Source organism: Lampris incognitus, chromosome 1 (genome assembly GCF_029633865.1).
Source record: "Lampris incognitus isolate fLamInc1 chromosome 1, fLamInc1.hap2, whole genome shotgun sequence".
NCBI lineage: Eukaryota > Metazoa > Chordata > Actinopteri > Lampriformes > Lampridae > Lampris > Lampris incognitus.
Genome location: NC_079211.1, coordinates 111,299,856 through 111,327,062, shown reverse-complemented (window position 1 = coordinate 111,327,062; position 27,207 = coordinate 111,299,856). Strand labels below are relative to the sequence as shown.

Below are 27,207 nucleotides of genomic sequence, written 5' to 3'. Positions count from 1 at the left end.
GGAGCAAGAACACCAGGCCTGTCAGTACAATGAGAATGTCAAGGATGTCTCCATACATGTTGGGGATCGAGTGCTGCTTGCCAACAAAGGAAAACATGCAAGAAAAAAACTGGCTGACAAGTGGAAACCTGCGGTGTATACTGTTGTGGAGAGGAGCCCAAAAACTCATATCTACAAGATCAGTGATGTCTTGGGCCAGTATAAGGTCGTGCACAGGAACCTACTGTTGGATGTGAGTTTCCTCCTTATCCAACATCCATCGGAGAGTAAGTCTTTGGACATCTCATCTGATGTTGGTGGTCTTAGTGTCCATGGAACGATGGTTGGACTGACTTGGTAGCCTAGAGAAAGTGTCCTCTCAGGCAGGGAGGTCTTTGTGGAACCTGTCTGACTTGGACCATAATGTTGATGGAGGCACTGTAGCTGAGGAGCTTGTTACACAGCTTACAGATGAAACTAATACCCACAGTGATCAAGTGGACAGTATGGACAATATAAACGTTGCCTCTGACCTAACTGACTCACAGATTGAGACAGTTCCCACTCCAGTTAGTTTTCATGTTCTGCAGAGGCACAGACTGTTCCTGTCATTGACTCTGACTTGCTTCAGACCTCTGGCCACCGACATGACAGCCAACAGTCAGATTTACCCAGACATGACTGACCAAGTTACAGTTTGAGATAGAGCAGTCACAAAAGCTGGGAGGGTAGTCAAGTCAGTCAACAGGCTCATAGTAAATGTGGTTCAGAGACTCATGACATGGGGTCTGTTAGCACCACAAAAGGCCAAGTCTGTAGCACAGGAAGGTTTCAAGTCAATTCATTATGCATTCAGAATGGGTCTTTAATTGAGACACTGCGTCGGACACAAGTACACGGGGATCAAGTGGAACGGGGTGTAGGCTGCACCTTTATGTTGTTGAAGGGTTGGAGGTCTGATCAATCAACCTTCCTAGCACTTTTGATCTGTTTTAAGGATTGATTTTTACCTGAACTCAAAGATGAGATCTTTCTGTCAACTGGTCAAGAGGGGCAAAAGTGAATAATGTCATCATAGATCCTTGGTGTTGAAGTGAAACTCCAGAGTAGGATGATTTTTGGTGAAATTCAGGAGGGGTGAATGTAACAGGTTAATTTATACATAACTTGTGATTTTCACCAAAACATTCCCTTTCCTTGTTCACCTCCTTTTAGGTCTGAATATCCTGTGTGTGTGTGTGTGTGTGTGTGTGTGTGTGTGTGTGTGTGTGTGTGTGTGTGTGTGTGTGTGTGTGTGTGTGTGCGTGTGTGTGTGTGTGTGTGTGCGTGCGTGTGTGTGTGTGTGTGCGTGCGTGCGTGCGTGCGTGTGCGCGTGCGAACACGTTCAGCGTGGCTAGTAGTTGCATGCGTGGGTCAAACCCGTTTCCAACTGAATGAGGGGAGCCACGTCTGTCACGCACACACAGCTGATGCTTTTGTGCCTTTTTTGTACCAACACAGATCATTATTAAAGAACCAGAGCCTCGGAGGAGTCCAGGTAGCGTAGCGGTCTATTCCGTTGCCTACCTGCACGGGGATCGCTGGTTCAAATCCCCGCGGTACCTCCGGCTTGGTCGGGCGTCCCTACAGACACAATTGGCCATGTCTGTGGGTGGGAAGCCGGATGTGGGTATGTGTCCTGGTCGCTGTACTAGTGCCTCCTCTGGTCGGGCACCTGTTCAGGGGGGAGGGGGAACTAGGGGGAAATAGCGTGACCCTCCCACGCGCTACGTCCCCCTGGTGAAACTGCTCACTGTCAGGTGAGAAGAAGCCCTTCCTGGACCGGCAGGGGGTGGAGCAGCGACCGGGATGGCTCGGAAAATAGGGTAATTGGCCGGATACAATTGGGGGGAAGAACCAGAGCCTCAGTACTGCCTCCTGCATCTTCATCACAACAACGCCCGGACACAATCAAGAATTATCATCAATTGGTGTAACACACCAGTTACAATGGCAGAAATAACACATCTGGATCTTCATAGAGAATGAGTGATGAATCGCACTCATTAAAGTCACCAATTTTTAATTCAAAAATGCATGTAAAACAATTTATTCCTATAGAAAACAATATAGAAATACACATAGCAAAATGGTGGCCAAAACAATTTGGTAATTCATATTTTAGAGACGGCGGCACAGTGGGTAGCACGGTCCCCTCACAGCAAGAAGGTCCTGGGTTCGAGCCCCGGGGTAGTCCAACCTTGGGGGTCGTCCCGGGTCGTCCTCTGTGTGGAGTTTGCATGTTTTCCCCGTGTCTGCGTGGCTTTCCTCCGGGGGCTCCGGTTTCCTCCCACCGTCCAAAGACATGTAGGTCAGGTGAATCGGCCGTACTAAATGGTCCCTAGGCGTGAATATGTGTGTGTGTGTGTGGGCCCTGTGATGAATTGCCGGCCTGTACAGGGTGTCTCTCTGCCTGCCGCCCAATAACTGCTGGGATAGGCTCCAGCATCCCCGCGACCCTGAGAGCAGGATAAACGGTTCGGATAATGGATGGATGGATGGATGTTTTAGAGACCCCCCCCCCAAATCGTTTTCAGGGGAGCTCCTCTCTTCCCACGAGGAAGTGAGCTCCCTGTTGCTGACCCTGTAGTTCACACCCTTCACCAAGCCCCCTGACACGCCCAGTGGCCACCAGCAGGAGGCTAAAAGGAAAATCCTATTTATTAGAATTTGGGTCTTAATTTCATAGTTTTTGCCATTGCGCATATCAATTATGATACCATTCCTCACCGACGAGATGGCACAGGTGCTTATCCAGGCTGTAGTCATCTCCCGGCTGAACTACGGCAACTCCCTCCTTGCTGGCGCCCCGGCGTCGGCCATCAGACCTCTGGAGCTTGTTCCAGAAAGCTGCAGCTCGTCTGGTGTTAAACCGCCCTAAGTTCTCCCACACAACTCCCCTTCTCATGTCCCCACACTGGCTCCCAGTAGCTGCTCGCATCCAGTTTAAGACTCTGGTGCTAGCCTACAGGGCAGTGAAAGGAGCCGCTCCTTCCTATCTCCAGGCCATGGTCAAGCCCTACACCCCCGCCCGACCATTTCGCTCTGCCGCCTCGGGCCGCCTGGTTGCTCCGTCGCTCAGAGGCCCCTGCTGCCGATCGACCCCGTCCCGGCTCTTTTCTGTCCTGGCCCCACAGTGGTGGACTGAACTCCCTACTGATGTCAGGACAGCGGAGTCGCTGCCCATCTTTCGGCGCAGGTTGAAAACTCACCTCTTTAAGAACTACTACCCTGTTACTTGTTCTTAGCACTTATTGTATTCACTCATTAAAAAAAAAAATCTCCTTCTTGCACTTTTACTTTAGCACTTTGGTCTCATATGCTTGTTTAGATGCACTTATGACCTCCGATGACTAGTAGTTCTCCTGATTTCCTACGTTAAATGCACTTATTGTAAGTTGCTTTGGATAAAAGCGTCGGCTAAATGACTGTAATGTAATGTAATGTAATTTTACCCACCAGCTTCATTTCTGACATTTTGGACACGAGACCACTGTTAGATACAACTCAACAATGGTATCATTTGGGGCAACCAAATATGAGCCTTAAACCTGTCCTTTCAACAACAGCAACAATAATAATAATAATATTAATAATAATAACTCGTGTCTCAGTTAGACTGTGTACACAATTTCTCATTATGACTTCTCTGTTGTGCTGGCCAGGTAGTCGGGTGGGATTTAACCAGGGGTGTAAGAAAATGTCGATAAACTCGTGTATCACGATATTATCTTGTGTGATACTGTATCGATTCTCAAAACCACTATATCGATTTTTATTGTTTACATGTAAAGGTTCGTGACAAACATTTTGTGTTGTGTGTAACCCCACGACCGCTAGATGGTAGTGTTGTAATATATCTTCAGCCATTTGACTTGTCCACTCCAACGCAACAATGTAAACTGAGACAGGAAGTAGCGTAAGCACAAAGAACACAGGCCTATGAAACTGCAATATATCGCCTTTCTTACAGCATCGCAATATATCGCGATATATCGCATAGTAACCCCTGTATCGTGATGTGTGTCGTATAGCCAGATTATCGCCAATACACAGGCCCAGACTTAACAAGGGGAGTTTGGGTGATTTGATTGAATTAAAACATTCTACAGTGTACATCTACAGGACTGCTGTTTCCTTCAGGGGAAAAAAAAAATCTAGTGAAGCCCATCATGACCAGTAGTACATAGTTGGTAAAGCAGTCTGTCACACAGCGGTGAGAATTTTCAAAAATGCCTCCCTACTCCAAGTGATGGGACTTCATACACTGTTTTCGTAGCCACAGTGTTTGTGGGAAAGAAATTTGTGTTTTTGGATGTGAGCAGCTGAAGATGAAACTGCCTCCCTGATACTGCTGAGAGCGGATGCATGCATTTAGATTTTTATGAGGTGGTGGTGGTGGGGATTCAAATCGAATTATAACTGGACATTTTTTCTTTTTTTTCTTGCCCTTTTTCTTCCCCAGTTGTACTTGGCCAATTACCTCACTCTTCTGACTACCACATTCCTCTTCCGATACATGTGGAGTTGTCAGCCGCTTCTTTTCACCTGACAGTGAGGAGTTTCGCCAGAGGGATGTAGCACGTGGGAGGATTACGCTATTCCCCCCAGGCCCCCCCCCAACAGGAGCCCAGACCGACTAGAGGAGGCGCTAGTGCAGCGACCAGGACACATACCCACATCCGGCTTCCCACCGGCAGACATGGCCAATTGTATCTGTAGGGCCACCCGACCAAGCAGTGATCTCCGTGTTGGCAGGCAACGGAATAGACCACCACGCCACCCGGACGCCCATCACTGTTTTTTTGTGAATTGTTCCATCCATCCATTATCCGAACTGCTTATCCTGCTCTCAGGGTCACGGGGATGTTGGAGCCTATCCCAGCAGTCACTGGGCGGCAGGCGGGGAGACACCCTGGACAGGCTGCCAGGCCATCACAGGGCCAACACACACACACACACACACACACACACACACACACACACACACACACACACACACACACACACACACACACACACACACACACACACACACACACACACACACACCTAGGGACAATTTAGTACGGCTGATTCACCTGACCTACACGTCTTTGGACTGTGGGAGGAAACCGGAGCACCCGGAGCACCACCACACAGACATGGGGAGAACATGCAAACTCCACACAGAGGACAACCCAGGACGACCCCCAAGGTTGGACTACCCCGGGGCTCGAACCCAGGACCTCCTTGCTCTGAGGTGACTGCGCTAACCACAGCGCCACCGTGCCGCCAACGGTGAACTGTTTGGCACATAATTACAGATGAATGAGAAGTTGGTGTAGACAAAAGGGGAAACATGGAGGAAACAAAATTTTTCACATCATGTGGTCTCTCTAAAGTTTGCCTGGGAGCTCTTGGGGGGTGAACTGAGAAGCTGAGTGCAGCTGGAAGAGTGTCCGTTTTCTTTTTCCCGCCATAAGATTACGCCTGAAAAGATTCTTCTACTTTATCACCAGTGTTCTGAACGGTTCACCATGAATGAGGTCTGCCTTAGCGTACAAGTCTTACTCTGCACAGTCGGAGGACATTTATTTGAAGGAAATCTTAGAAAACACACCAGCAGTATTTCACATGTATCTTTGATGTAAAGTAAAACCAACAAAAAAAAACAAGTTTTTAAAGTAGCTTATTTCAGTAGACCAAAAAAAAAAAAAGATTTCTATCAAACATCTGAAATATCAGCAAATATCAGGCTAGGTGAACAACAAAAAGAGGAACTAGGATGACCAAGCATAACAAAAGCATTTTTTTTCCTAACATGCTTATTCTAACAGTAGTTAACCAGTTGATGTCAGGGTTGGTTCCTGTAGGAGATCATTCATATACGTATGGTGGCAGTGGACATGGATTGACCTTCTGTGCTGTTAAGCATGAAGTTCATAGTGCAACAAGTCATCGGATCTCGCATCGGCCGTTCCTCTTTTTCTACTTCAGTGTCCTAATGCCAACAAAAAGTTCTTTTTTCATTTTTCTTCTGATTGTTTAAGACGTGTATGTGGCACAGGAGTAGCACAGATGTTGCTTCAAAGCCACCTTTCGTATCAGGGTCAGCCGTACTTTTCAGTTGTCCACCGAGGCACCGGTATGTTTGTTGTGAGGGTCTGTACTGGCCAGAAGCTTGCACATTGACAACTCTACAAATATTGAGGAACCCAAGCGTTTGGACTCTGTCCCCCTTGGGATTTTTTCATCAACCACATTCATGCCTGAGACTGCATTGCCGATGATGGATATCCTTTGATTTGGTCTAACCACCAACCCAACGATGACGCACATGTAAAAGTGTTCCGTACTCGGCAGCCTCTCTCTCCCGGCCTTGAGCCCTCTGTGTTGGTGTCATTCAGGAAAGGCGTTCACCTCGGCCAACACCTCCCATCCACTCAATTCCATGTTTCACATCCAGTCAGCACCAGGAAAAGGACCTGCCCACCATGTCAAAAAACAGTTTGTTAGGTTCCCTGAAGTAGTGGCACAACTTCCTAAAGGCCTGGGTGCTGAGCGGTGCATGCAGCCTGCCCTTGGACTCGTCTAAGCACTTATCATGCCCGGCAGATAGGAGGCAGTAAAAGCCCTTGGTGGTGTTATAGTAAAAGTTGTTGGGGCTGATCCAGGGTGGCAGATCCAGGAACCTCTCTGCCTTTCGTAGCTCCGGGAATGGGTCTCGGATCAGCGCGTCCCCATCCACCACATGGATCTGTTCCCTGGGGAAGACCTCCAGCCAGCGCGCCAGGTGCTGGTGGTACAGGCTTCTCTGCAGCGCTTTGTAGCAGGGGTCGATGCGGCCCTTGCGGAGGAGGAGCTCCTCCAGAGGCTGGTAGGACTTGTGTTGGGTTAGGCGGTTGTGGAGGACCTGGGTGTAGTCTGAGACCAGCCTCTCGGCAGGGTCACGGACGATGAGCAGTAGGCGAACCGAAGGGTTCATGTCCCAGATCCGTGCAGGGACGTGGGGAGCGGCGAAGTAGCCAGGGGTCTTTTCCACCGTCACTTGACTCGGCAGAGTGAAGGGCATCTGGGCACGGTACCAAGTTAATCCCCGCTGGTAGTGATCTTCCACATTAAAGAAGTGCACCTGATGAGCGAGAGGAAGATGTTATGTTGTTGACAATGGAAAAAGTGCACTTTCATCTTTTTTTCTGACCAACAGTTAATTTTCATGGCTAATTATCATAAGCTGAAACAACAAGTAATGAGTACCATTCCTGTGAACACCAGACCCAACTTCAATGTACAGGCTATGTGCTCACAATATTGCCGGCTATACGTAGCCCACTTTCAGATCATTATCCAAACCGCTTATCCTGTGCTCAGGGTCACAGGGATGCTGGAGCCTATCCCAGCAGTCATTGGGCAGCAGGCGGGGAGACATCCTGGACAGGCTGCCACGCCATCACACAGGGCTCTCACACACACACACACACACACACACACACACACACACACACACACACACACACACACACACACACACACACACACAAATATTCATACCTAGAGACAATTTAGTACAGCTGATTCATCTGACCTACATGTCTTTGGACTGTGGGAGGAAACTGAAGCACCCGAAGGAAACCCACACAGACACAGGGAAAACATGCAAACTCCACACAGAGGACGACCCGGGATGACCCCCAAGGTTGGACTACCCCAGGGCTCGAACCCAGGACCTTCTTGCTGTGAGGCGACTGCGCTAACCACTGCGCCACCGTGCTGCCCTTTACATAAATACTTATTACTCAATACAAGTCCATATTTTGTGCTTTAGTTCTTTCAATTGCTTTTGTTTTAGCAGCAGCTAATTAGCTCTCTGGCTAAGAGATTGAGATGTCTACTAGAATTTCACTTTTTGACCTGTTATAACGTTTAGATTTCTTTTAGATGTCTTAGTGGGATGTTTGCGCCTTCCCAGGTAGTAGGCTGCCTAGCTCACAAACTAGAATCAGGATGCCCACTCCGAAAAGGTTAATTGACCCACATGGTGACATGAGCCATAGAAAACCGATCACGCTAATGTCTCCATTCTGATTTTTTTTTTTTGTGCAGGTGCCCCGTGCCACCCCCGGCAAGATGCCTTTCTGGGTGGCTGGCCATGCCTAAATCCACCAGTGTATGATATGGTTGGCTATACCTTTGCCATGGTGTGCATATCCAGATACTGCACACAGTACTTGCTGGGATGCACTCCAGCCCCTAGCCATTCCAATTTGAAATATGGAGGTTTAAGCCCATTAAGGGCAAAAAGTGCTTTTGTACTACTCATAACCATGTCTGAATATTTTGAAAGTGATGGTTGGCCATTGAAGGGCAGCACGGTGGCGCAGTGGTTAGCATGGTTGCCTCACACCAAGAAGATCCTGGGTTCACGCCCCAGGGTAGTCCAACCTTGGGGGTCGTTCCAGGTCATCCTCTGTGTGGAGTCTGCATGTTCTCCCCGTGTCTGCGTGGGTTTCCTCCGGGTGCTCTGGTTTCCTCCCACAGTCCAAAGACATGTAGGTCAGGTGAATCGGCTGTACTAAATTGTGCCTAGGTGTGAATATGTGTGTACGTGTGTGTGTGTGTGTGTGTGTGTGTGTGTGTTGGCCCTGTGATGGCCTGGCAGCCTGTCCAGGGTGTCTCCCTGCCTGCCGCCCAATGACTGCTGGGATGCGCTCCAGCATCCACGACCCTAAGTAAGGATAAGCGGTTTGGATAATGGATGGAGGGTTGGTCATTGAGTAATGACTATTAAAAAAAGCTATGGCTAATCTGAAATTCATTGGCTGTCAACTTTCATATTGTTAAATACAGCTGGTACCAGGTATAGTTAAATAAACTAAAGACTCTTATCCACATCCACAGAACAATTCTGAGCATGGAAAGGCAATAGCATTTCCATCTGTGTACGGTTTGGCACAAAATGGTTGCAAACTGGGCCCATGAGGTTTATTGACATCAATGTATAAATTAACATGTGAAGTATGAAATCTTTCATTATTAAATACATATAAACATTGAAATTACCACTTTTTTACGTAAGTGACTGGGTTATAAATACAATGGACATCTATGAGATATATCATTACTGTCATTGCCATTCAGCCTTACCTCCTCCAATTGGAATAAAATTTAGTATGACTTTTCCAAATTGGGCAACTGAGGTGATCAGCTAGTTTCGTAGCAATCATCTCATCACAAGCCAAGTTATAAGCTAAAATGTCATAGGCCACGCCCACTGGAAATAATGTTGACCTAACTTTGGATTTTTAATATTTCTTTTCCACTGAGCAAGTGTATAAAGTTTTCACGAGATTTGGTTAATTAGATAAGGAGATACAGTTTTTCAGCCTTCATATCACCCCCTAGTGAAAGATTAGAAACTGCCACTGCGGAGATGCTTGTTATCCTTTGTTTAACAAGTAATCAAAGTTTTTTGATTGCAGCAACGATATGCGAGTTGTAGCTGGTTTTGTGGTCTGCCCTGCCCACTGGATAGTTTGTTCACTTATGGTGTTCATATCATTTATTCATATTGGCTTGAAAATAGTTAAAAACCTCTACCTATGTACCAAATTTGGTGTTGGTAGGTGGAAAACTTAAAAAGCCTTAGGGATTTTTTCCCCCAAATTGTGCAAATTAGCACACAGGGGAAAAAAATTCGTGGCAGACTTTGGTGGTCCAATTGGCAAATTTGTAGTATACACTCAGGACAATGTGTGTACCACATGTTGCGTCAACTGGCGATACAGTATGGGAAATACAGCCTTACAATTTTTCAGTATCAATTGTAGTGCCATTATGTGGATAGTTCAGACAATCATGCATGAAATCCTTATTTAAAACATTTATTATGAGTGTACAAAGCATATGTTGCTATGCTTTACCATCTCATGGAAAATCGAACAAATGTACAGAGATGGAGAACAAGGAAAAAAACAACAACAAAACAGGAAAACAATGGTATGAATGAACTGTTGTGTTTTACCTCAGCTTTTGCCACTTCTACATCTGGGTGCAGATTGAGCATCTCCAAAAGAGCCCTTGTGCCACCTTTACGGACACCAATAATAATGGCGCCAGGTAGCCGCTGCTGGGTGGCATTCAAGGAAGGGGAGGAGGAGGAAGAAGATGACCGTGTCGGTGAGCGGTATGGAGAGCCAGATCCCCCAGCGCGTAACTCCCGTAAGCACACATACAGCTGAGTCTGCAGCAAGAGGAGAACCAGCAGCGCCAGCAGCACTGTCCAAAGCATGACGGCCTCTGGTCAAAGAATACAGCACACACACATGTACGTGTAACTCCCAGATGTGCAGAGACTTTTGCTTAACAGACAGCGAGAGCCAGGCAGGGTGGAGGGGGGTCTTCAGACAGCCTGTGGGTGCAGATAAAAAAAAAAAAAATTTATCTACTGGTGTATTAGCTGAAAGTGTCCAGAGTAACTAAACCCTACACCACTGAAATGAGTTTGCTGACAATTTTAGGTGAAGAACCATGTAAAGTTTAAAAACATGGCAGGCTGGACTTGGCCCGCATAGCAGGATGAACACAGCTGCAGATAACAACACTGATGGATCTTTTGGATGTAGGCGAACCAAAAAAGCAGCACTGACAGTACTACTGACCATTGTTAATGCTGGTGCCATCTGTCTGTCTGTCAATGCTGATAGGTGTGCTGGTACACCTAAATAAAACATCCATTATTAATGGTATTATTTGCAGCTGTGTTTATCCTGCTATGCTTACACCACAGAGTACCAAGACCAGCCTGCTTTGTTTTTAACCTTTACATAGTTTTTAACCCGTGGATGCCAGCAGAGACACTGTAATGGTCTAGGGTTTAGTTACTCTTTAAAACAAAACTAGCAAAGTTCAATTGTAAATCAGTCATAGGCAATGACAGTTTGTTGAGAAAAACAGCCAGTCAAAACCTACAGCACAACTTCTTTTCTTCTAGTTTTTTCCTTGCTGCCTACGACCATTGCATATGACTGTACATGTCATGCATCATTCTCAAACCTCTCAAAACGTTTCTAATGCACCAAGCAGCCTCCTCAAAATGTACACACTTGTGGAGTATAGAAACAGTGTCTGGGCAACTAAAGAAAGTATAAAAATCCCCCAAGCGCTATTAAAAATCCGTACTCTTTTGGGCAAGATGATGCACTGTCGGCACAACTTGGATTAAAGCTGTAGGAACTAAGTATTTCTTTTCATCTTGGATGGCTACTCCCTCTATGCACACATTTGCTTCCTGGACTATTTCATAATCCCAGCATTTGAGAGAGCTCTTCATTTTAATACAGTATTTACTAAGTCCGCGCAAGTCTATGCAATATCAGTATCAGCCAAGAATATAGGGCACTGGTATGATTACGGCAAAGAGACATTAAAATATTAATCTAAAAGCACAGAGAGAAGTGTATTGAAAATTCATGCAGTCATAAGGTTTAGGTCTCCCAGGGGACATTAAACCTGTCCAAGTTCATCTCAAAGTACTTTTACAAAGTAGAAGATTAGACACGGAACTTCATCATTTAAATGTGGTGAAGTCTTGAATCCACACTGGTTTTCATCAGCAGTCTGTGGGGTACTTTTTTGACTCAGTTTTTGAAGTGGGAAAGTGCATTCAGGTCTTGCCCCAGGGTCTGTGGTAAGTTAACTGATCTTAAAAAAAATTATTTTTCTTTTAAGCACGTCACCAGATATCATCGAACACGTGCACTTGACGAGATGTAATGAGATTTTGCTGTGGCAGATCTGTTTTTGGTGGGAATGAAAAACATAAAGGTTTAAAGGCTTGATCGATGCATACAATTTTTTTTGTGTGATTTTGATATACTTTATTGATACCTGTGGGGAAATTCATCTCCGCATTTAACCCATCCTAGCTGTGTAGCTAGGAGCCGTGGGCAGCCACCGTGTAGCACCCGGGGACCAACTCCAGTTCTTCTTGCCATGCCTCAGTCAGGGGCACAGACAGGAGTATTAACCCTAACATGCATGTCTTTTTGATGGTGGGGGAAACCGGAACACCCGGAGAAAACCCACAGCCGACACGGGGGGAACATGCAAACTCCACACAGGACGACCTGGGATGACCCCTCAAGGTTGGACAACCCCGGGGTTTGAACCCAGGACCTTCTTGCTGTGTAGTGACAGCGCTAACCACTGGACCACTGTGCCGCCCAAATGCCATTGTTGTCAGTTTATGTTCCGGTCCTTTTTGGGGATGCTTTTATTCTCAGTTTCCTTTTAACTTATGTATTTATGTTATTATTTATTTATTTTGGCTGGGGGTAGCATACATGGCCTAAAATGTACAAGGTGTTATCCCCTATGAATTTTCAGGACGACGTCAACTCTAAAGCTCTGGGTACCACTTTGCACCATTATAGTCTTGACAAACTAAAAAGTTAGTTTGTAAGTTAGTATCTTACAAATTAAGTTGTGTCTCTCCAGAATGGAGTAGTTTCAGCTTGCCCAGTGTGCTCCATATGAAAGACAGAGACATCCTCAGAGCTGACTTCTCAGCTCACTTCTCTCAGCTGTCAAATAAAGTCTTTATTAAACACAAAAACACACCCCAGATAGCAAAATTGCTGTGGCCCAGACTTGTCCAATACCCGACTTTCATCCGCCCCACATACCGCGTGGAATGATGGCACTTGGGAAGTCCACTCCTGTTTGCCAGATCTGGGCGAGAACCAAGACATGACAATGCTGCGTGTGTCAAATATTTGCCAAAGGTGGCCCATATTTGTTTTGTGATATTTGGGCCGTATTCACCATTTACCACACGGGCCACTTCAGGGTCACATCCAGATTACATGTGCCGAGAGCACCGCATCTTTGCCAAAAAAGGCCCACATTTGATTTGGCATATTTGGGCCATATTTTCCATTATACATGTGGGCCACTTCAGGCCCACATCCATTTTGTCAGGACCAGACGAAGGCCATCAGTGCCTGAAGTGGCCCACATCCGGATGCTATTTGGGGCAGAGGACCAACCTGTGACCAAGTTTAAGATCTCTGAGAGCATCGTGGTGGAGTCATAGAACAGGTATTGCCACATGAATCCATATCTTTGCAGGGTCATGTACTGGGTCTGGCACTGGGACTTAAACACAACAAAGCTGATAGAGAAAAGACTTGTGAGAGTGTCTCACACTTGGTTCTAAAAGTCTTAGAAAGCATAAAGGACTCGCTAAGCTTCACAGGCTAGACCCCTACAGGCATGCCTGTGCTAGTCGGGCCATGTACATATTTGACCTATTAGTGGTAGCCAGACACAAAAAGTCAACACTAGACCCACCGAGATGGTCATTATGACCGTTTTGGATTTTCAAAGTTTAATAACTTTGTGAGAGGGGAAAAAAAGATACAGACCTGCCGCTCCCCGAATGATCCTAAATTTGCATATATTTGCATTAAAGTCAGTTTTACGTCAACTACAAAAAAAACCCCGACAATGACCGGTCAAAATGACCGTGCGTCATTTGCACGTCATGTTCGGTTGTCCACTATTTATGACGTGTATTGGCGTGTAACCAGGTTAAAATTAATGTTTTTATTTTATTTTGTTTGAGTACGAAATATCACCAAATCCTGTCTGTGTGCTGTTATTTGTGTTTACTACATTTTATTTTATGTCATTATTTACTTTTATGTATGTTTTATAACGACCGTCATATACCTTTACTGTCGCTTTAAGAGCGAGGTCTTGTGGGTACACGGAAGAGGGAACGCGGGAGAGGCCATTTTTGTTTTGTGGAGGGAGTCTCAAGCAGCGACCGAGCCGAGCCACGCGTGTTTCTTACCGTAGCACAGTTTTGCTGGTTGAGGAGAACGTAACCTTGAGTATCCCTGTAAGAAGATACTGCAAGCTGTGGGATAAAATACTTGTTTTATCCTTTCTTACATCGGAGTCCCGTGGACGGTTTCTCCTTCTAATGCACACGAGTGAAGTCCGGGCAGTGGTTGAGCTTCAACCCCCACGTCCGTAAGAAACACCGCTCCCGCTGGAGGACTGGACGGTTGTCGAAGGATTTGAAACCGCAAGGAAAGAAGAATTCAGCTCGCGCTGGCTATAGAGCTGAGAGGTGACTGTCCTATAGCTATGTTATGAGACAGACAACATTCTATTTCCTTTTCTTTCCTGTGATTTCGTACAGAAAATAAATGGCAAGGTGGGCCAAATAGAGGCCTGTGTGTCCCCCCTCCTTCCTTGATCATGATGATGATGATGATGATGAGAGACTGAGGGCCCCCCCCCAACAACACCTGGGGCCCCACCCAACTAGAACACAACGCAGAGCTAATGATGAGAGTGACGGGCGTGCAGCAGGCTGACCAGCATAGAACAGCATAGGACTGCCCCCGTTACAGGCGCATCATTTCCTTCGCGACATTCATTGCGCTTTCGTAGAAACACGCTAGCGTTCCCCGGTGTAGAGTAATACGTAAAAATAAATAAATAAATAAATATGTATTTTTTTGATATACTATATTTTAATTATTTCCAAGATGTCTGGGTACAGCCCAGTTCAGACGCACCATTACTACCGCCGAGGCGCCGCAGTATTTACAGGCGTTGGACAGCGGCGACTCCGATGCAGGCGAGCTGTCGGAGGTTGGGAGTGATGGCGACCATGACTGGGCGGAGGAAAACAGGTCGTCCTCATCCGCGGATGAGTGCGAGTCTCCACTAGGGCTGCACGGGTATGGCTAAAATGATAATCATCTGTATTGAGATCACGATTATTCATTGATTTTAGGGACAAAATATATTTTCTTTTACAATAATTCTCTTGTCAGGCTCAAGTACGGCTACATTGTTCTGCTTGACCATAGGTCACTTTTTTTGTTTATATATATATATATTTTATTTTTCCCCCCTCCCCAGTTGTACATAGCCAATTATCCCACATCCGGCTTCCCACCCGCAGACACGGTGTCTGCAGGGACGTTCGACCGAGCCGGGGGTAACACGGGGATTCGAACCGGAGATCCCATGTTGGTAGACAACCCGTAGGTCAGTGGTAGTCGCCAAGTACCCGGCGGCTGTGACGTCCCTCCCTATTTCCTCTCGACGTTTTGCATACAGCCCAGGTAAGGCCACTTTGGGAAAATAATCGCATGAGGGGATCACAAATCTTTTGTCCAGCGTGTTGACCATTTCCCTGACGCCTTCGTTGCTCACAGTGTTTACTGAACACACGTCTTTGGCCAGATGGGATGAACTTGCATTGGTTATTTCACACAGTTCTACGGCACTCTGCATATGACTTGTTCTTGGTTTGACATCACTTGCCCTAAATCCAAGGGACTAGCTCGTCGCCTTCTGCTCCAGACGTGATATTCGTTTCGCCCTTACTCGTCTACTCTGGACTGCAGCCGCAACAACCAGTCATTTTTTTGCACAGGCTACCGCTGCAGGGTTAGCGCTTAAAGGGAACAGCTGTGATTGGTCGGGCAGTTAGCTTAGGAAGAGCTTGATTTGATATACAGCGGAGAGTTCCACGAGCGGAGCACGTATTTTAAACGTCAATATCGCGGTCGATCGTGTTCATTTAATTGTGGGAAGCCAAAATCGTGATCGCGATTAATACTCGATTAATTGGGCAGCCCTAGTCTCCACCGTGGAAAAGGACGTCTGTGCTTCCACCGGAGACTACAGACACAGATGTCCTGCCCACGGCTGATGGAGCTGGAAGAGGGGAAAGACTGGACGGTGTGGAAATTCTTCCTTCCAACTGATCGTCTTGACAAAAGTAAGACCCACAATGTGATCACCCACGGCACAACATTGATGGTTCACCTCCTTCATGTGTCTAGCTGACAGTGACATGCTGGCTTCCATCGTGGCGTGCACTGTAGCCGAGGCACGTCGGCAGCTTGGCGATGGCTCATGGGACCTGACTGTATGAAATGGAAGCTTTTCTCGCCATGCTTTTCATCCGGGGCACACTGTCAAAAGGCGTGGAGTTGGCCCATCTGTGGTCCGAAAAAATGGGCCGTACCATTTTTCTGGGAAACCATGTTCAGGAACCGCTTCAGGGAGATCATGCGGTTTCCTGCGATTTGACGAAAAGTAGACCCGGCGTGTACGTCTGCAGCATGACAAGTTCGCTCTGATGTCGGCCACCTGGAACAGGTTTGCAGAGAACTGCATAGCCTGCTACGAGCCTGGTGCCGACATCACAATAGATGAGCAGCTGTTGTCCACCAAGGCCCGATGTAAATTGCAGCAGTACGTGGGCAATAAGCCAGACAAATTTGGCATTAAATTCTGGCTGGCTGCTGATGTAAACAGCAAGTACATGCTAAACAGGGCTCCTTATCTGGGCAGAGATGAGACATGGAGAACAGGTCTGCTCTTAGGAGAGAGTGAGGTGTTGTCTCTGGCACCTCCATACCTGGAGAAGGGGAGAAACATCACAACAGACAAATTTTTCACATCTCTGAGGCTGACCAACATCTTACAGAAAAAGAAGACCAGCCTCATTGGCACCCTGGGGAAAAGCAAGCGGGAGATGCCCCCCTCCGCAAAAGTGAAGGCAGAGCCATTCAGCACCAAGGTGCTGAAATGTGGCGACGTTACTCTCATCATCTACCAGGGGAGGCCAAATAAGAATGTGTGCATGTTGAGCTACATTCACACAATCATGGGCATCATGGATGGGCCGAATTCAAAGCCAGAGTCTGTCACGTACTACAATAACACCAAGTATGGCGTGGACATCTTGGATCAGATGGTACGCATGTATTCGGTGAAAATTGGTACGTGCAGATGGCCGGTAGCGGTGTCCTACAATGTCTTGGACCTGGCTGGGATCAATGCCCACATCCTGTACAAGGAGTGCATCGATGCCAACATAACCCGGAGGAACTTCCTGCATCTACTGGCGGAGGAATTGAGAGTGGAGTTTATGAAGGGGAAGTTGGCACAAGGGGGCAGCACGGTGGTGCAGTGGTTAGCGCAGTCCCCTCACAGCAAGAAGGTCCTGGGTTCGAGCCTCGGGGTAGTCTAGCCTTGGGGGTCATCCTCTGTTTGGAGTTTGCAAAGACATGTAGGTCAGGTGAATCAGCCATACTAAATTGTCCCTAGGTGTGAGTGTGTGGGCCCTGTGATGGCCTGGCGGCCTGTCCAGGGTGTCTCCCCACCTGCCGCCCAATGGCTGCTGCTGGGATAGGCTCCAGCATCCCCGCGACCCTGAAAGCAGGATGAGCGGTTTGGATGATGGATGGATGGAAGTTGGCACAAGGTCCCAGTCAGCAGCTGAAGGTCACAGCACCGCAGCAGACACCGAGGCGGAGGCAGTGCCGGGTTCGGGGAGGCTGCAAACAGAACAAAAACTTTAAAATCTGCTCTAAATGCCACAAACCTGTGTGTGGCAAATGTGAGCGGAAGAGGCGTGGTTTGCGTTGCCTGTGACCCCGAACTGTGGTAGTGGAGGAGCTTCCCCCTGCGTGTCAGAAGTGCATGCATGTGGTGGGATTTATGCTGTTTGGGACTGTTTCAATGTTTTTTTTTTCAACTTAACTTTTTATGGGCCTTGTTATTTTTCGTAGATTAGCAACGTTTTGTTTTCCAGGTTTGCCTTTTTTCATTGTGTTATTGTTACTTTGTCACTTTAAATATTCACGTTCAAGTACTGTTTGTGTTTTAAAATTGTTTGGCATTTAGTGTCAAAGTTGTTAAAATGTTAATTTTTGTGTCAGTCGTTTCCTAACAGACACACTAACATATGCAGTACATGAATATCTCAACTGGGTATTTATCTCAGAATATAGAGTTTAAAAACCGGCGATCATTTTGACCGCCCGTGGTCGTTTTAGGTAAGAGGGGAATCCCGGCCGTAAACCAATAACATCGTCCTCTGCCCACCCCCGTCAGCGTGTCTTCGGAGCGAGGCAGTTCATCTGAATCGCTGCAGCAGATTCAGCGGATCAGCCGCAGCGGAAGAAGGCGGCGGTTGTCGTCTCCAGCTGCTGCATGCAGCTGTGTGCACGTGATACAAGACTCTGTTGGAGGAGATCTGTCGTGCTCCTCAACCTCTTCCGAGGTCAATCAAGCCCACCTTCTGCATCTGCACAAACCCACCCAGTTCGCTACTCGAGGCCAAGCCGTCTGCCATACACACTTCTTCTCCAAGCAAACAAAGGTGAGAATTGCACTCGGTAGTGTCACACTCGCAGCAGCCAGCACTGTCAAAACACCAACCGAAAGACACCCCCCCCCCCTGCTGTTTGTCCCGACACGTTTCCTGTTGTTGTTATTGTGCCTGAAACGGTCAGGGTTATTAATTAGCACGACAGAGTTGTGGTTCAAGGCAGGAACCCTGTCTGGTGTCAAGTCCGTGGTCGGTGTGTTAATTGCACCTCCAGGGAGGATGGCAGCACCCGCGACCTGAGGTCCCCTGGCTGGGGGACAGTGACGCCATAGCTGCTGCAACCTCTGCCTCCCCCAGATGACTGGAGGTGCAGCGTGTATGTGGGTTTAGTTTGTGATGTGTCAGGTGGTGTTCAGGTTATGACTGTGTTACCTGTCGGATGCCGCTTAGTGGTTGGTGCAAGTGTGGGTGTCGGATGCTCCTTAGTGGTTGGTGCATGTCTGGTTGGGTGAGTGAGATGCAGAGCAGCCAGGGTCATCATAACGTATCACATGTTGGACTGAGGCAAATCACAGAGAAATTTGTCTCTTTGAGAGAGACAGAGAGAGAGAGAGATGCACACACAGAGAGAGAGACAGAGACAGAGACACAAGCACAGAGACAGAGAGTGAGACAGAGTGAGAGAGACACACACAAAGACAGAGAGACAGACACACACACACACGCACACACAGAGACAGAGAGAGAGAGACACACACACAGTGAGACACAGAGAGAGACACACACGCAGACAGAGAGACACACACGGACAGACAGAGAGTGAAACACACAGACAGAGAGACAGAGAGAGATGGAGACAGAGAGAGAGAGACACACACAGTGAGACAGAGAGAGAGACACACACGCAGACAGAGAGACACACATGGACAGACAGAGAGTGAAACACACACAGACAGAGAGTGAGACAGAGAGAGTGTGACAGAGAGCGAGAGTGAGACAGAGAGAGAGACACACACAGACAGAGAGAGAGAGACGTGTGTGCGCATGTGTACTGGGATATACACACACGTGTGTATATCCCAGTGCAAGATGTGTGTGTGTGTGCGTGTGTCCACGTGCATGGTGAGACAGATGCCATATGTTAAGTGGTTAGATGAGTCCCGTGCGGCTCCCTGATACCGCACAATATTCCCCTGCTGCACTCCCATCTCCCCCTCCTGACCTCTATCTGTTTAGATGGCCTCGCTCTCTCTCTCGCTCTCTCGCTCTCTCGCTCTCTCGCTCTCTCTCTCTCTCTCTCTCTCTCTCTCTCTCTCTCTCTCTCTCTCTCTCTCTCTCTCTCTCTCTCTCTCGCTGTCCTCATCTTCCTCGAGCCTAAATTCCCCCCGTGTCACTCTGCATTTTCAGCCTCTCTCTGACTCTGGGACTGGATCTCCTCCTGCGTATGTGGGTTTGTCGACTAACGCAGCAGTGCAGCAGCATTGCTAATGGGCCCGCGGCAGCCTCACAGCTGCTCATAAATAAAACACAAGCTCACCTTTACTCACTCTCCCTTGAAATAGGCTTCGTCAGATTCAATAAACTTCTAATTCGGTATATTTTCTAGTTGGGGGCCTGAATTGAATTGAATTGGAAATGAGGCAGAATTGAGTTTGAGCGTGCTGCACATGTCAGGGTCAACATAATCTTACTTTACTTTGTGTGGATGATGATGTAAAAACCGACTCGGCGCATGAAAACAAAATGGCTGATTTCATTAAGGGCTCTTAATGGCCAAATAGGTTTTTACAGGCGCCATAGGAGTGCTAGGTTAGCCTGCTAACCGTGTTCAGCGAGGCTCACATGAATCACTGCACCGCCTTGTGTGTCTCTCGCCCCTTGTGAGTCACATTAGCCAGCATGGATGGAGGAGGAAAACACAATGGTGTGACTGTCAACGATGCGTGAGTTCCCCATACTGACACACTCCAGTGTCTGGCGGGAGTGAGAGAGACTCTGTGTGTGTGTGTGTGTGTGTGTGTGTGTGTGTGTGTGTGTGTGTGTGTGTGTGTGTGTGTGTGTTTGTGTGTGTGTGTAAGAGAGAGAGAGAGGGAGTGAGAGAGAGTGAGTGAGTGAGTGAGTGAGAGAGATAGAGCGTGAGTGAGTGAGCAAAAGAGAGAGAGTGAGTGAGTGTGACAGCATGAGAGAGAGTGAGCGGGTGCGTGAGTGAGAGTGTGTGAGAGTGAGTGAGAGAGCGAGAGTGTGAGTGAGAGTGCGTGAGAGAGCGAGAGTGAGTGAGAGAGTGAGTGAGAGAAAGTGTGAGAGAGAGTGAGAGTGTCAGAGAGTGTGTGAGTGAGTGAGTGAGAGAGAGAGTGAGTGGGTGAGAGAGTGCATGAGGAACTGTGAGTGAATGAGCAAGAGAGTGAGAGAGTGCGTGAGAGAGAGAGAAAGTAATTATGAAAGGCAGATGCTGGTGGTTGTTTTGGAGAGTTGAGCGTCTGTCTCAGCGGGTTTTAGTATGTGTGTATTTGTGTGCGTGTGTGTGTAAGTAGGCGTACGTATCTTCGTGTGTGTATATCTCAGCTTAATTTGCGCGTGCCATACACAGCGTGAGTCGGCGTGCGCTATGCGCCTTGGAACTAACGATCTCTTTATGAGCGCTGGTGTCTGATGGTGCGGTGGGACGATCCCCTACAGAGAGATGGAGGGAGGGGGCTGCTGGTGAGAAGTGATGACACTCAGATAGTGTGTATACAGCTGTGTGTGTGTGTGTGTGTGTGTGTGTGTGTGTGTGTGTGTGTGTGTGTGTGTGTGTGTGTGTGTGTGTGTGTGTGTGTGTGTGTGTGTGTGTGTGTGTGTGTGTGTGTGTGTGAATGGGAGAACGTGTGAGTGTGTGTGTGTGTGTGTTAGATTGTCCCTGGTAGGGGGCGGCAGCCTTATGAAAAGCTTTTGTTGCCAAGCTCACCATACAGCCATGGCTGTGATAGCCAGATAAAACACTTTCTGTTCTCCTTTCCCTTCATCCGTATCTCTTTGACAGCCCCTCTTTCTTTGCCCTCCCTCCTTCATCTCGCTCTCTGATCCTCTTCCTTCCTCCTCTCACTCGTTTTCTCCACCATCAGTCTCTCGGCCGGGATTTCACTCCTACCTAAAACGACTGTGGGCGGTCAAACTGACGGACGGTTTTTAAACTCTGTATTCTGTCAAGATAAATACCCAACTGAGATATTAATGCATTACATATGTTAGTGTGTCTGTTATGAAACTAGCTGACACCAGAATTAACATTTAACAACTTTAATACTATTTTTCAAACAATTTAAAATGGCCACTATCCAACGCCTGTAAATACTGCAACGCCTCGGTGGTAGTCATGGTGCGTCTGTAACCAGACATGTTGGCAATAATAAAAAATCAAGTTTAGACTATTTCTTTCCACTGGAGGACGCTAGTGTGTTTCTAGGACAGAGCAACGAACTTCACGCAGGACATGATGCAAGCACACACGTCATAAATAGTGACATGAAACGACGTGATCACATAACGCCTGTACTGGCCTCCCTTCGTTGGCTTCTTGTCTGTTTTAGGATCCAGTTTAAGATTTTATTACTTGTTTTTAAGTCTTTAAATGGGCCGGCACCATCTTATTTATCTGCGCTAATACATCATCATACACCAGTCACAGCTCTCAGGTCAACAAACCAGATGCTCCTACATGTTCCCAGATCCAGGCTTAAGAACAGGGGCGACAGAGCCTTTGCAGTAGCTGCCCTGATCTCTGGAACAACTTACCAGTACTCATAAGATCTGCTCAGACCCTAGAGACTTTTAAACCTTTGTTAAAGACTGACCTCTTCTCGTTGGCATTCAATTCAAGTTGAACTTGACATCGTGATTTTATTGTGGAAATATACTTTTACTCTTATGTTTTATTGCTTACATTTTATATTCTTTATTTTATTATGTCTTCTTTACATATATTTTTATGTTCATATGTGTCACTTATTTTATATTGTGTTTTAAGCTTGTGCAGAACTTTGGTTCAACTGTGATTGTTTTAAATGTGCTATATAAATAAACTTGACTTGACTTGACATGATGCTGACGTGAAATTACGAGATCGTCATTTTGACTGCTCCTGGTCGTTTTAGGTAGATCTTATTATAACATTGTTTTGCGTGCAACTGATTTATAACTCATTTTAAATGCAAATACATGCAATTTTAGGAGATTTCAGGGAGTGGCAGGTCGGTATCTTTTTTCCCCCACAAAGTTATTAAACGTTGAAAATCCAAAATGGTCATAATGACCGTCTTGGTCGTTCTATTTTAACCTCCGCCTTTGGCTGTTTGTTAAAGTCGCTCTCTGCCACACAGACGATCACCTCACAGGACAACAGATGCAAAAACAAACTGGACTATTCCTGTCTTCTTCATCCCATCCTCATCACCCGCCCAGAGAAGAGATCTGAGACAAACCCGAGGGGGGGGGGGGACTGTAATCAAAATAGATGAAGCCATTTCACAGACAGGGAGAGTGAGCGAAATATAGAGAGGCGAAATATAAAGAGATAAAAATAGAGGGCCAAGAACCAAGCCCTGAGGTATGCCATATTTAATGTCAGCGAATTTAGATGTAATGTTATTATAGCACCCGTGGCCCTGAGTAGGATAAGCACTTTGGATAATGGATGGATTACTATAGCATCCATTATTATTATTATTATCATTATTATTATCATCATCATCATCATCCATCATCATCATCGTCATTATTATTATTATCATTATAGCATATTAGTGCAGTCTATACACAAAGCAGTGAATTTTAGCTAAGTGCTGCTTCTGTGGTGAAAACTGCATCATTACAACCATGGATTGTCATGGCCTGGCAGCCTGTCCAGGGTGTCTTCCCGCCTGCCGCCCAATGACTGCTGGGATAGGCTCCAGTATCCCCGCAACCTTGAGAGCAGGATAAGCAGTTTGGATAATGGATGGATGGAATGGAGAAAGAGAGAGAGAGAGGAAATGGTCATGCTCTGATAAAGGCCCCCTTTTTGTGCGTTCCCCTCCGCGTTCCTCTGTTGTTCATACAGAGAATATGTGGAACAGTGAACAATGTGGATGGAGACGGTGGGCTGGAGCACTGAGACGTGGTCCCAGAAGAGCTGCTCATCCTCTCCACCACAATAGAAGATGACTGTTATACTCAAAAGATCTCCAAGTGTGCGTGTGTGTGTGTGTGTGTGTGTGTGTGTGTGTGTGTGTGTGTGTGTGTGTGTGTACACTGCCTACATATACAGGAAACCCAATGGAGTAGCAGGGGCCCTCTGGCAAATGCCATGAAATCCTCCAGGATCCACAACACTGGCTCGCACAGTGCCCACCCACCCCAGTGATACATGAGTGAGGTTGAAGGGAGAGGTCCCATCTTCTCTTCACGTGGATCGGGAGGAGAAAGAACGAGAGAGAGAGAGAGAGAGAGAGAGAGAGAGAGAGAGAGAGAGAGAGAGAGAGAGAGAGAGAGAGAGAGAGAGAGAGAGAGAGAGAGAGAGAGAGAGAGAGAGAGAGAGAGAGAGAGAGAGAGAAGGATGGAGAAAGTGAAAAGTGCCCAGCTAGCTCTGGAGATAAGAGAGGGGATTGCTCCCCCTCGCTCGCTCCGTCTGACAGTAAGCGAGATCTGTCTGTCGTTTGCCCACCGACCCCCCGCTGGCTTTCAAATTACACTGTGAGAAATTCCCTCTCTGTACCCCGACCATACCCCGCCCCCCACCCACCCACTCTCTCACCCGCGCCAATCTTCTCATTCACACCCGCACACATTCCCAGAGACATGCAACCCCTCCTCTTACACACACACACACTCACTCACTCACTCACTCACACACACACACACACACACACACACACACACACAATTTGCACTTGAAGATCTGGGTCAATCGTGTCAAACACCAAAAGGCGCGTGCTCCATCTCTGATGTGTGTGTGTGTGTGTGTGTGTGTGTGTGTGTGTGTGTGTGTGTGTGTGTGGAGCATCGGCTCACAAGATGTGTGTATGTGTGTGTTTGTTTTGTATGTTTGGAACTTTATGAGTTGTGTGTATGTGTATTTGTGTGTGTATTAAACATTGTCTGTGTGTATGTGTGTGTATTAAACATTGTGTGTGTGTTCAGTGTGTGTATTAAACATTGTGTGTGTGTATTTGTGTGTGTATTAAACATTGTCTGTGTGTGTATGTGTGTGAATTAAACATTGTGTGTAAGTGCGTGTTCAGTGTGTGTATTAAACATTGTGTGTAAGTGCGTGTTCAGTGTGTGTATTAAACATTGTGTGTGTGTGTGTGTGTGTGTGTGTGTGTGTGTGTGTGTGTGTGTGTGTGTGTGTGTGTGTGTGTGTTCAGGGTGTGTATTAAACGTGTGTGTGTGTGTGTTCAGGGTGTGTATTAAACATCGTGTGTGTGTGTGTTCAGTGTGTGTATTAAACATTGTCTGTGTGTGTGTGTGTGTTCAGGGTGTGTATTAAAGGTGTGTATGTTTGTGTTCAGGGTGTGTATTAAACATTGTGTGTGTGTTCAGGGTGTGTATTAAACATTGTCTGTGTGTGTTCAGGGTGTGTATTAGACATTGTGTGTGTGTGTGTGTGTGTGTGTGTTCAGGGTGTGTATTAAACTGTGTGTGTGTGTGTTTGTGTGTGTGTTCAGGGTGTGTATTAAACATTGTATGTGTGTGTGTGTTCAGGGTGTGTATTAAACATTGTGTGTGTGTGTTCAGGGTGTGTGTTAAACATTGTGTGTGTGTGTGTGTTCAGGGTGTGTATTAAACGTGTGTATGTTTGTGTTTAGGGTGTGTATTAAACATTGTGTGTGTGTGTGTGTGTGTGTGTGTTCAGGGTGTGTATTAAACATTGTATGTGTGTGTGTGTGTGTGTTCAGGGTGTGTATTAAACAGTGTGTGTGTGTGTGTGTGTGTGTGGGTGTGTGTTCAGGGTGTGTATTAAACATTGTCTGTGTGTGTGTGTGTGTGTGTTCAGGGTGTGTATTAAAGGTGTGTATGTTTGTTTTCAGGGTGTGTATTAAACATTGTGTGTGTGTTCAGGGTGTGTATTAAACATTGTGTGTGTTCAGGGTGTGTATTAGACATTGTGTGTGTGTGTGTGTGTGTGTGTGTGTTCAGGGTGTGTATTAAACTGTGTGTGTGTGTGTGTGTGTGTGTGTGTGTGTGTGTGTGTGTGTGTGTGTGTGTGTGTGTGTGTTCAGGGTGTGTATTAAACATTGTATGTGTGTGTGTGTTCAGGGTGTGTATTAAACATTGTGTGTGTGTGTTCAGGGTGTGTGTTAAACATTGTGTGTGTGTGTGTGTTCAGGGTGTGTATTAAACGTGTGTATGTTTGTGTTTAGGGTGTGTATTAAACATTGTGTGTGTGTGTGTGTGTGTGTGTGTTCAGGGTGTGTATTAAACATTGTATGTGTGTGTGTGTGTGTGTGTGTTCAGGGTGTGTATTAAACAGTGTGTGTGTGTGTGTGTGTGTGTGTGTGTGTGTGTGTGTTCAGGGTGTGGATTAAACATTGTGTGTGTGTGTGTTGAGTGTGTGTATGAAACGTGTGTGCTCAGTGTGTGTATTAAACATTGTTTGTGTGTGTTCAGTGTGTGTGTGTTCAGTGTGTGTATTAAACATTGTGTGTGTGAGTGTTCAGGGTGTGTATTAAACGTGTGTGTGTGTGTGTGTTCAGTGTGTGTATTAAACATTGTATGTGTGTGTGTGTTCAGGGTGTGTATTAAACATTGTGTGTGTGTGTTCAGGGTGTGTATTAAACATTGTATGTGTGTGTGTGTGTTCAGGGTGTGTATTAAACATTGTCTGTGTGTGTGTTCAGGGTGTGTATTAAACATTGTGTGTGTGTGTGTGTGTTCAGGGTGTGTATTAAACGTGTGTATGTTTGTGTTTAGGGTGTGTATTAAACATTGTGTGTGTGTGTGTGTGTGTGTGTGTGTGTGTGTGTTCAGGATGTGTATTAAATATTGTATGTGTGTGTGTGTGTGTGTGTGTGTGTGTGTGTGTGTGTGTTCAGGGTGTGTATTAAACATTGTATATGTGTGTGTGTGTGTGTTCAGGTTGTGTATTAAACGTGTGTGTGTGTATTAAACATTGTGTATGTGTGTGTTCAGGGTGTGTATTAAAAGTGTGTGTGTGTGTATTAAACATTGTGTGTGTGTGTGTATGTTCAGTGTGTGTATTAAACATTGTGTGTGCGTGTTCAGGGTGTGTATTAAACTGTGTGTTTTCAGGGTGTGTATTAAACATTGGCTGTGTGTGTGTATTAAACATTGTGTGTATGTTTGTGTTCAGGGTGCGTATTAACCATTGTGTGTGTGTTTGTGTGTATTAAACATTGTGTGTGTTCAGGGTGTGTATTTAACATTGTATGTGTGTGTGTGTATATGTTACGTTCCCCGTTAAGGTCCAGGGGATGAGGGGGAAGTAACAAAGAAAATAAAAGTGTCCCGGGGGAATGAAAAAGGTGGGAGGCGGAACCAGATGTAAAAACAGATTTATTAACAAAACAAACTTAGATCCAACCAAACCGAAAGAAACAAGAACACTAATACGGTTTCACCCTCCTTCTCAAGGAGTATAGACACAAGAGCGTGCTCTCTGGTTGACACCAATGGCCCACGGGCCGTCTCTCTCCACTCACTGCTACCAACAATGGCCCACTGGCACTGTTGGGTGTCCCTCTCCAAGTTATATACCCAGCTGATGAGGAACTGGGGTCACCTGGGCTCAATCAGCAGCTCCACAGGAGGCGGGGCATCACCTGGAGAGCGAAAACTACAGACACACGGCACTAGGGCCGTAACACCCCCTCCCATAAGTACAAACCCTACGTTTGTATCTGTAAGAGGGCAATTGCACACAAAAAATTACACCATTGCTAATTACTTCTCGTAAGTATAGATGGGGATAACAGTTGCCGTTTTTCAAATTCACACCTTTTTGTATGGTAACCGGACAGGCATTTTACCTACGGGAAAAGCATCAGCCACCATATTGTCAGCTCCTCTTTTGTGCCGGATTT

General features: G+C 46.5%; 1 protein-coding gene across 1 annotated transcript in view; it reads right to left on the bottom strand.

Annotated features, from left to right (window-relative positions):
* Positions 1-5,578: 5,578 nt before the first annotated feature.
* Positions 5,579-27,207, bottom strand: part of hs3st1l2 (heparan sulfate (glucosamine) 3-O-sulfotransferase 1-like 2) — a 43,866-nt gene continuing 22,237 nt past the window's right edge. Inside the window, exons 2-3 of the mRNA XM_056293073.1 lie at positions 10,022-10,408; positions 5,579-7,132 (exon numbers count right to left, since the gene is read on the bottom strand). Coding sequence (XP_056149048.1) covers positions 6,467-7,132; positions 10,022-10,288 — 933 coding nt within the window. The 5' untranslated portion in view covers positions 10,289-10,408 and the 3' untranslated portion in view covers positions 5,579-6,466. The remainder of the gene's footprint in view (positions 7,133-10,021; positions 10,409-27,207) is intronic.